At 44.2% G+C, this 10,794-nt stretch overlaps 1 protein-coding gene across 5 annotated transcripts in view; it reads left to right on the top strand.

The window, feature by feature from the left end:
• The first annotated feature begins 262 nt into the window (after positions 1–262).
• The window catches only part of SPAG9 (sperm associated antigen 9), a 63,047-nt gene continuing 52,515 nt past the window's right edge, over positions 263–10,794 (top strand). For 2 of the 5 annotated variants that reach the window (XM_048064353.2, XM_048064355.2), the window contains exons 1-2: positions 267–664; positions 7,445–7,565. In XM_048064353.2, coding sequence (XP_047920310.2) covers positions 359–664; positions 7,445–7,565 — 427 coding nt within the window. In that variant the 5' untranslated portion in view covers positions 267–358. Of the gene's footprint in view, positions 665–7,444; positions 7,566–10,794 lie in introns of all 5 variants that reach the window. The other 3 variants (XM_066980354.1, XM_048064350.2, XM_048064356.2) reach the window with 3 other exon arrangements.

Below are 10,794 nucleotides of genomic sequence, written 5' to 3'. Positions count from 1 at the left end.
GGAGTCCACATCTCCCCAAACCCTCCCGTTGTGCGCACTATTTCCTGACACACCCGCCGCCCCCCTCCGCAACCACTTCCCTCAGGCGGGGCGCGGCCCCCTCACCCCCCCCCCCATCCCCCCCGCCTCCTTCCCGCCCATTCCCCACCCACGTGACCCCCCACCCGCGTGACGCGCGGCCCCGCCCCGGCGCGGCGGCTGAGGTCAGTGCCGCGCGCCGCCGCCGTTGCTCTCCGCCCCCCCGCCCCGCTCCCCCCCCTCCTCCTCCTCTCCCGGCCGCCGCCGAGGCCCCGCCGCGGAGCCGCCCCCCCCCCCTCCGTACACCTCCCCCTCCGGTCCCGGCGCTCCCCTCAGAGCCATGGAGCTGGCGGACGGCGTGGTGTACCAGGAGGACCCCGGCGGCCCCGGCCCCGCCATGATGTCGGAGCGGGTGTCGGGGCTGGCCGGCTCCATCTACCGCGAGTTCGAGCGGCTGATCGGGCGCTACGACGAGGAGGTGGTGGCCGAGCTGATGCCGCTGGTGGTGGCCGTGCTGGAGAACCTGGACTCGGTGTGCGCGCACAGCCAGGAGACCAGCGTGGAGCTGGAGCTGCTGCGGGACGACAACGAGCAGCTCCTCACGCAGTACGAGCGGGAGAAGGCGCTGCGCAAGCAGGCCGAGGAGGTGAGGGGCGGCCGGGACGGGCTGCCCGGGGCTGCGGGGGGAGGGGGGAACCGGCGGGGATGGGGGAATCGGCGGGACCGGGGCTGAGGAGGAACCGGGGGGATCCCTGCCCGCGATGGGCTGGGGCTGCTCTGCCATGGGCTCCCGCCATGAGCCCCCGGCCTTACTCAGCAGTCTAGAGGAGAATCCTAGAGTCGTTAAGGTTGGAAAAAGCCTTCAAGATCATCCGGTCCAACCATTCCCTACCACCGCTATCACCCACCAAACCATGTCCCTAAGCGCCACGTCCAACCCTTCCTTGAACACCCCCAGGGACGGTGACTCCACCACCTCCCTGGGCAACCCATCCCAATGCCTGACCACCCCTCCTGAAAACAAATATCTCTTAATTTTTAAACTGAACCTCCCCTTACCACCTTGAGGCCATTCCCTCTTGTCCTATCACTAGCTACCTGTGAGAAGAGGCTGACCCCCAGCTCCCCACACCTTCCTTTCAGGTAGTTGTAGAGAGCAATAGGGTCTGAGCCTCCTCTTCTCCAGACTAAACACTCCCAGTTCCCTCAGCCGCTCCTCACAGGACTTGTGTTCCAGGCCCTTCTCTGGACCCACTGCAGGGCCTTGATGTCCTTCTTGTAGTGAGGGGCCCAAAACTGAACCCAGTGCTTAAGGAGGAGCCTGGTGGCCTGGGAGGCCTCAGCCCCGTACGGCTCGCACAGGCCTGGGACTGAGATCCCAGCCTCTTCCCCGCTGTGCTTAATGTCTGGTGGGAGCTGGCCAGCACTGGGCTCTCCAGGCTCAAGGTTTGACGAAAAGGATACGCTGCAAAACGTATGGAAATAGGCGCTGTCTGCACTGGAGCTGTGCAGAGTCTGTATATAAAAGCTGCAGCTGGCAACAGGTGGTGTGGGTTGCTCAATGGCAAGCTCAGAGTTTGGATGTGACTACAAAAAACGAAGTGAAAATGCCTAAGAATTTCCTCCTCGTAAACTTGTTAACTGGATTTTTTTTGTCTGCTAGGTTATAAGGAAATACAATAGAAGGCAGCTACGCAGGATAGCTGCTTTCAGCCCATTGTCCTGCCAAACTCTTGTAGGAAATTGGATTGACAGCATTGTCTGTAATAGAGCAAGTCATCTTATAAGTCTATTTCCAGACCTCACGTCCCATGCTTGTCTCTGTGGTCGTGCTTACCTTTTTCTAGATTAGAAAAATAACAACACTGAAGGTAAAGGCAATCATGATGAGGAAAACTTAATTTGGAAAACATTGTTTGTTCTGTGCAGATGTTGGCATTCATTATGCCTATAAGTGAGCGAGAAATGTTGTCTTTCAAGTTGCTCCAGGGCTTCAGTAGTTTGCTGCAAACTAAGGTGCTATCAACAGCGTCCCCAGACTCTTGTACCCATGAACCATTTGTTGTCCTTGTCAGACGTTTAGTTGTTTTACAGTGCTTTCTAGACTTCAGTCTAGAGAGACTGTTGCCATAAATCACTAATTCTGACACAAGCTGCGTGTAAAAGGCTTTTATTTAAATATATTTATTTATTAAGAGTGTCAGCGGAAGGGACAGATACAGATGTTTTTCTGAACTAGTTGATGAGAAAGTCAGTCAAGCTTGAAACCCAGGAAGCGCTTACCAGATTGAAAAAAGCAGGCCTTGGGCAGCTGAACAGAAACCATAACAATATGATGAAATAGAATATGGTATAAACTGTGTTATCGCGGCTCTTCAGGAGCTGCACATACGTTATATTTGTACCTCACTGTGATCACTGTTTCTTTGTGTCATGATAAATTAAGGGGACCAGAGTTATGCTGTCTTAAAAACTACTACTTGTGCTGCGAGACAGCTCACTGAGGCTTTCTAAAGCACAATTAGATCAAAGACGGTATGTTCCATGGTGAGCACCAGGGTCATCTTTTTGGTATGTGCTGGGGTCAGTTCTGCCGTACATTTGTGAAATTGTCCCATAAAGCATTTTATGTCCATGAGGTGTGTGTTTTATTCAGACTTGATTGATCGTTGTGACTTATTTTTGAATGTTGAGGTAACCTGAGGGGTGCTGTATCGCTGAAAAAAAAGGAGGGAACGCGAATGTAGCACTGTTTTTCTTGGACAACAAGTTATTGGCTTTGTGTTTTTATTTTCTTTCATTTTGGAGGTTGTTTGTTTGCTCTGATAGCAAAATGGAGACCTGTGAGCTACAAAGTTCAATGTTCCATACTGTCTGTTCTGACTACCCTGGAGAAGTAATGTCCCTTCTTTTTACTTTCTGTTCGCCACTGCAGGAGTATTTATTTGCAGTAATATCTACAGGAAGATAAATGGCTTACTGTTTGAATAGCAATCTCTTTACACCACTGTCCTAATTTGCCTCCTTTAATTCTTGAACTTGTGCTAGGAAATATTCTGGAAGCTGTTGTATGTTGGCTTCTGTTATGGTGGCTTTAAAATAAAGGAAGATTTCAGAAGTACCAGACCTGCTTCTCAGTCCTTCAGATAGTAGTAATGATCTTGTTAATTGCTATCAAGTCATTTGCCTGACTTTTAACATGGTGTGCTTTGTGTAGGGCTGGAGAAATAGAGGAACTCGCTAGTCTGCTGTTCTGCTTACAGTAGGGCATAGCTTATCTTCCCACCTCGTAAATGAGAGGCAGCGTGCCCTGCGACAGAAGCGGGAGAGGAGGAAGGGTTTGGAGTTCTGCTATCTTACCCATTACTTCTGCAGGAAGCAAAAATCGCTATACTACTTTGTACTCGGGTGTGCATGGCTAGCAGGAGTTTCAGGTGGGCTTGGAAACAGACGAAATCTGTCACTGTCTAGCGGCGTCAAGCAACTTAACTTCCCTTTCAGTTTTTCTGCTGTTGGTGGGATTGAGCTGTTTTCCAAGTCTGATATTGAATATGTAGCTGCTACTTCTACAGCCACAAAAAAGGATTCACCACCATGAAGATTAGTTTAAGTAATAGCATGAACTTGATAGCTAACTTTTCTTATAGGTCCCAGAGCTTACTAAAATAGCATCAACTTTATACTCAGTTGTTTTCAGCTCCACATTATCTACATCAAGTCTAGCTGAGCTGGTTTTCGACTGTCCCTATCTATAGGATACTCAAGGAAGAGCATGCCTTTGGCTGAAAAGCTAGCATCGTTGCAATAAAAGTTACTCAAGTCTGCGTCATAGGGTAATAAAGGCTGCCAAGTAGGTGGTACCCTCAAATCAGATGTGCTTAGTACTGCACCTGGATCACGTGACAGGAAAACAAGTTAATATATAAGGAAACAGAAGATGAAGACACACATAGGAATAAATGTTTAATTTTTCTGGTACTATATTACCGGGTCACTAAATGGACATGTGCTTGAGGGATTGTTCAAAATGTATATGCTGTGCTGGTTTATTTTGTGATCTGAGTTCATGTTTATTGCAATGATTATTGCTGTAAATTTGACATAATCAATTTTAAATCTAGGTGAAGACTTCTGAAACTTATTATCAAAACGCTCTTATACTTTTTATTGGAAGTCTTTAAGAACAGGTCGGACCAATGCCTGTCTGAAGTGACGTAGTTGATACCGCCTAGAGAAAATGGGAAGGATTAAATGGGAGTTACCAAACATAGCTTATGAAGGTATCTCAGGCTTGAATTTCAGCGGTAGGCACATGCAGAAGGAAGTGTGCATCATATCCTGTGCTTACACATTGTTATATATCAAAGTTAGGATGCAGACACCGGCATTGATCATTGCAGATTAAGAGCCTGGAAACAGCATAGCCTTCTAAGGACAGTTTGAGCCTTTAGATTAGAGTCTTCTGTAATCAGACTCATTCTTTTAAAGATGCATTGGTGTCCTTCAGCTTGTTCTTTTTTCTTTTTTTTTTTAAAAAAAAAAGCCCCCAAACTCACTTCTCCTTAGATTTACAAGATACAGCTTTGTGGCCTATGGAGGAAGTTGCTTGTGACGAGGAACGCTAGCTTTTCTGTCTGCCTGAGTATTTTGTGTAATTAGCAGCTCAGGTTGAAATGAGAAATCCATATATCGAGTGGCCAGTATGTTCCTATGTGTGCTGCTGCATTCACTTTAAGCAGTGCAGAAAGCGTGCAGGATTTAAGTGTGCTGTCAGTGTGCTTGGCTGCAGTGACTGCTTATCTGACTGGTCTTTCCATCCTAGTCATGCAGGCTTAGTCAAGGCAGGGTGACCAGCTCCTGGGGCTCTGCCTGGGCCTGCCCCATCGCAGGAAGGGGAGATGAAACAGCGCAGACACACTCTGCCTCAAGGACTTGGTCTGTGGCTTGATCAGGTACAGTTCTCAGCAGAGGGAAAAAAAGATCCGTCTTGAATCAAAAAGTTTTTTGAAGAGATGTAACTTAAATCCTTACTCTAACAAAGTGAAGGTAAATGAGTGAAAAGCGAACAAATCATTTAACTTTAATGCAAAACCACTTCTGTTGCGTGCAATTGAAGAACATGAGAGGAAATATGAAATAATGAAGGACTCTGTCCACAGTTTTGTGAGTAACAGTGGCATTGATGGTTTTGAACGGCTGCTTAGTCAAAAGTATAATTGTCACTGGCCTTTTGCAAATTATGAAACGCATCTGACTTTAGTTGGTTCTCTGATGATTTCCCAAACAAAGATGTTACAGTTCTGTTTCATAATTCTTCTTTCATGTTTTCCCATGTTTTGTGTACCAGACCATGGTGGTATTTTGCCCTGGTGCCAAATTTGTGTCTAACTTTGAAGCCCTTCTTAAAAAGGAAGTCTGCTAAGAATGAATAAGCCAGACTTGACTTGAATTTTCACTATAAAAGGGGCAAAACTATTATATCATCTGCTGCAAAGGAGAGATTGAGCAAGTTATAAGTTTGAAATTTTTGGTCACACACTGTCAAATTAATATTCCTAAACTTTTTTTGAGGGCACGATGTGCAAAGACTTTCACATCTGTCTTTTGGAAGTAGGGGAAGAACTCATTTTTAAATTGCAGAACCCGAAGCAGTCCTACCTGGGTTAGTGTCAGCTGCTCCTCGATTGTTTCATGACTTTTGCTGCAGGCACAGTCATATGAACACCATTCGGAGTCCTGTGATAGCCATGTAGAGCTTGTCTGAAAGGAGCTCTTGTTCCACTACATAGATTTTGATGCATTTGTACATTTGAAGTCATTTTTAATAAAAATCTCTTCTGATGACCCTCCTAAGCTGAAGCCCTTCCATAGGGTAAGAGGCTATGATCCGTATGTTTGTTAAAATTTACCAGCTTATTAAAAGTTGGTGTGTGAGCATCTGAATTATTTTTTCCACTAAATTCTCCTAGAAACACACAGGACATGGTTATATTCAAATGACCTGTAGCATTACTATTTGAAAAGCTGATCTGTAATGGGCTCACGTGCCTTTTATTCTGCTTGTGCACTTTGCTTTTCCTTCTGAGGGTTGTTAAAGGTTACCAGTTAAACTGATCCCCACATAGTCACATAGGTGGTAACCTTGTGACTGCTCCAAGGGAATCCTTCCCGTTAGACACCTCTTTCTGCTCAGTCCCATCAAGTGGACGATTTTCCCACTTCATTGGGAGGACTGAAGGAAAGGAGGGAAGTGGGCAGTCTGTCCTCTTTCGATTAATCCTGCTGACAAGGTGAAATTAATAATCTGCTTTTAACTTGGTGCCTCCTCCCTAGCATCTGGGCTCCTTCTCTCTGCTTCCCTGTGGTATCCAGCTGCAGCTTTTCTTGCTGAACCCCGTTGCTGCCTGGGCTGTTTTTCTCTGCGAAGGCCTCTGGTACACTTTTCTTCGTGTCATTAGCTGTCTTCGTAGCTTCTCTTCATGGCCTTGGCCTTTTCGCAGCGCTGAATGGAGCTCTGTGTGACCTAATCCATCTTTGGCTGTTCGAGGTAGTCTTTGTGCTGCCAGGACATGCTCAATTTCTTCAGGTTTTGGTTAAGATAAATAGGGGAAAAAAGCTTTTAAAACTTCCATAGTGATGAACTGGTAACTTGTACATTACAGAATATAAATGCTGATATTTGTTAGTGAACTCCAGAATGTCGAGTAACACGCTTCGGTAAACCACGGTAGCAGGAGGTGGTGTGACCAGCACTATTGCAGTGTCTGTAAGTGGTTGGCTAAGCAGTTGACAGACTGGAGGAGATGGTTATTAAGCATTTGATAAAGACTGAACATTTTATAACCTGTTGGACACTAGAAGCAATTGGGTGGGGATGGAAAAAGCGTGTTATTTTTGGCTGGCACCTGGGAGGTGTGTACTGCAGTGGCTGTGTTTTCATGGCTTCCTGGTGAAGGTGTGCTTCATAGATGTTCAGTCAAATCGAAGGGTACTGAGACCTTCTGTATTCCCATGCGGGGTTGGCAGGCAGTGTGTGAAGCTGGGATAGGATGAAATAATTTGTGTTCGTGTTAGTCCTGAGCGGGATTCTCTGAAGAAGTTGGTACTTAGTTGATGGTGATTATGGAAAGTGGGCTAGATGGATGGGATACTTGACCAGCGGACACAAGACTGGAATGTCATTGGTGTCCTTCATGTTTGAATGTGGGCTGTAGTTGTGTTATTTTGGGAACCCAGTTGTGCCGTCTTTGCTGTGAAGAGCTCTGTATTGTCTCCTACATGCTGCTTGAAGTGAAAGTCATTCTACTTAAAAACAAATCTAGTAATGACTGTGCATCTGTTGCTTCTATTTGATGAAAGAACTTTGCTTATGCCTTTTAAATTATTTTTGAACTTAAATCTAATTTTACTATATTTTCCTGTCTAGAAATTCATTGAGTTTGAAGATTCTCAAGAACAAGAGAAAAAGGACTTGCAGACCAGAGTGGAAGCATTAGAATCACAAACTCGACAGCTTGAACTAAAAGCAAAAAACTATGCTGATCAAAGTAAGTAAAAAACATATTGGAATACCTCTGCTTCTGATTCTAATTAGCGTTCGTAAAACTTTGCAGAATTATTTTTAAGAAATTTAGTTTTTCAGAAAATGAGGAAGTGTACTTCTACTTTGAGATGTTCTGTGTAATTCACCAAAATTTTTGTAAATTTTGGAAAAACACAGCAATGTTTAGTTTGTTTGAAATACGGAAAGTTATAAAATGAATCTAATGTAGCTTTTTGCTGGACTGCTTCTTCTTATCCAGGTGGATTCAGTGGTTGATCAAAACTTCATCGTGAGTTTTTCTACTTCTAGTTGAAGAAAGGGTAAAGAAAAAAAAATAAAAAACTCCTCAAAACCACAAAAAATACTCTCTCATTTCATCTCCCCCACCCCCAGTCTGAAAGTGAAAATGAAAGCTATGTTGCTAATCATGGATTCTTTTTTTTTTTTGCTTTGAGTCTAAGTGTTCAGTGAAGGTTCTGATTTTTTTTGTTTTCATTTAACATTTTTGGGCACAGTATAGAAATGTTGATTAACGTGAATTAGTGTTTTTGTCAAACTGATGACAGGTGCTTCTGAGCTGATTTCTGTTCACCTAAGACTAGTATGCCTGGCTGTTAATATACAGCATTTATTGTTGACCCATGCACAAATGCAGTGACAGTGTTATCAAGCCTGATCAGGCTGGGATAAGATCAGCTTCTAAAAGCGAGCTGCCAATTGTCAAATAGCTCTTTTCCACTGCTCTTTCCTCCTTTGTTTCTTGTCAGCCACCTTCCATGCCTGTAATGCAAGAAGTTAGAGCTTTCTTTTTTCATCCTAAGTTATAATAAGCTTCTGTGAAGTTTGGTTTTCAGTGCTATGAGTAAGGGTAGATACCTAACTTTTGAGAAACAACAGAGCTGTACGGAACACTGGGTTTGGCTTATGATGTGGGTTGGTAGCTTGTCTAGGACAACATGAAAGTGGTACAAATATTTGAAATGCTGCTGATGCAGAGTAAGATCAAAGGAGACGTAAACACAGTTGTGAACACCTAATGAATATTATGCAACTGAACTGATTTTTCAGTGATCTAAATTTCTAGGGTATGAAAGCCATGCAGGTATACAGATTCTTGAAGAAGTCTAACTTTGCTGTATTATCTCTTCTATTCCATAGACAAGGCAATTTGTATGTCCTGTGTCACCAAAAATGGAAGTATGTCACTTGAATTCGCTGGATGCAGATATGAACCATCTAGTGATATTTCTTTTTCTCTACGTCTGGTACTGTCTGCGTACTTAAATCGGTCTGTGGTGTTGCCAGCTGTTACCACACCAACATTCCAAACAGTGGTGCTGTTATCACCGGTAATGGGACGGGCCAATGCCTGGCACAGGGCGAGTAAGGAAGTGAAACCTGGCTTGGCTCTTCTGGGTCAGAGTACAGAGGCTGAGATAGCAACATCAGTTTATCGGAAAATACTTCATGTATTACTTTGTACTTACTATCAGTGGAATGTGATAGATATTAGATTACTTACTGTCAGCGGAATGTGATAGATACTAGATTAACCTTTTTTTACATCCCATTTTCTTAAGAATCCACTTTCCAGTCTCAGAATCAAAGCACTCTTGTGCGTGGCAAACATCTTCGTGAGACGCGATGCAGTTTTGCCACAGGCACAAACCTAGGGTTTATGTTTAAGCACTTCTGTGCATGTTACATCACAGAGATTCACCAAGTGGCTGCGCTGGTGTTTGGCTGCTGTTGAACTGCCTAAAAGTATGTGGGAGGTCTGTGTTTTGTTTTCATCTGAGAACAGTGGTGTGAGTTGGGTCAAAGATGGAAATGCCAGTCTTGTGAACTAAATGCAGACCCGGGGGTTTAGGCCTTGTATATTTTAATTCTTGCTGTCAAAATACAATACAGATACAGGAGTTCAGATGTTGGATGACTTACTTGGTGCCTCCTGGTAAAGAATGACAGCAAGAATGAGTCATGGGTTTGTTTTGACTCAAAATAATTTTTTTTTGTCAGTAACATAAGTCAATAAGATTTTGACTCAAAATCTAGGCTTTTACTTAAGTTACAGATAACACTGAAGTTCAAGTCGGTAAAATCTCACAATAGAGCTTATTGACATTTTAATAATTGACTGTTTTTTTAGAATAAAACCCAAGTAAGACATGGGACTACATCTTTGAAGGTAATTTCATCTGCTAGAAGGTATCCAAACCTCGAGCAGGATAAATAATACTCCCTTCTGCTAAAGAGTTCACATGTTGCTCCTCACAGCAATTGAAATGCTTTACAAATGAACTGCTTTGAAAACACTTAGTCTTAGTGATCTTCACACTAAAAAAAAAATAATCTTTCTTTCAACTTAAGTATCACGTGGGATTACATTCATAGCCACATATTCAACCAGCTGGGCTGGAATAAGTCTGCCATTTGAAGTTACAGAAGTGGAAAAGGAAGCTTAGTTTCTGTCAACTAGTTTCTACGCTATTGTGGTTCGCTTCCCACCCACCACGTTACCAATTTAAACATTTGCTGCCAGCTGCAGCCTGGACCAGTGACCTACCATGACAAAACGGATTTGTCGGAGGAACGGGGAAGGGGCAGAGGGGGACAGCTTGGCCTGGTGGCACTGCTGAGAGGGCTCTGAGCTGCTGTAGATGATGAAAGCCTGAGTGGCAGGGGCAGATGCACATCTAGTTATCGCTTGCGCAATATAAAGCACTTGATCCTTGTTTTTGGGGGGTTGTGGTGGTTGTCGAAGTAAAGTCCGCTGCTGGAAAATTGGAGTGGCAAGTTGCATCCTGGGATGTTTTGGTAAACTTTACATCTGCTTAAAGTAGAGCAAAGGTGTAAGGATTTGCGACTTCTATTTGAGTGCAGGAATGTGCTGCTGTGGCGCGGCCCTTTGGCCTGTCATCCATCTACTCGTCTCATTTTGCACTGCTGCTTTTCTCCATGATTTTGCATTGTCTGCTCCTCTCCAGCCTTGCGTTGGTGGCCTCAGCTGTCATTGTTACCTATGCAGGCAGCACAGGGAAGTCTGGCCCTGTGGCGTGTGGAACTTAAAGTAAATTACATCTCCAGGATTTATCTTCATGATACTCATCTTGGGACGATGTCAGTACAGGCAGTTTCAGAAGCTCTTGCTGTCAGTATTAAGAAAGAATTTACTCTGAGAACAGATGTCTCTTTGGCTTTATTGCTCAAGTAGACTTCTGGATTTTTTTCTC

Source organism: Anser cygnoides, chromosome 19 (genome assembly GCF_040182565.1).
Source record: "Anser cygnoides isolate HZ-2024a breed goose chromosome 19, Taihu_goose_T2T_genome, whole genome shotgun sequence".
NCBI classification, from domain to species: Eukaryota; Metazoa; Chordata; class Aves; order Anseriformes; family Anatidae; genus Anser; species Anser cygnoides.
Note: the sequence above shows the minus strand (reverse complement) of the source record. Positions and strands in the feature narration are given on the sequence as shown.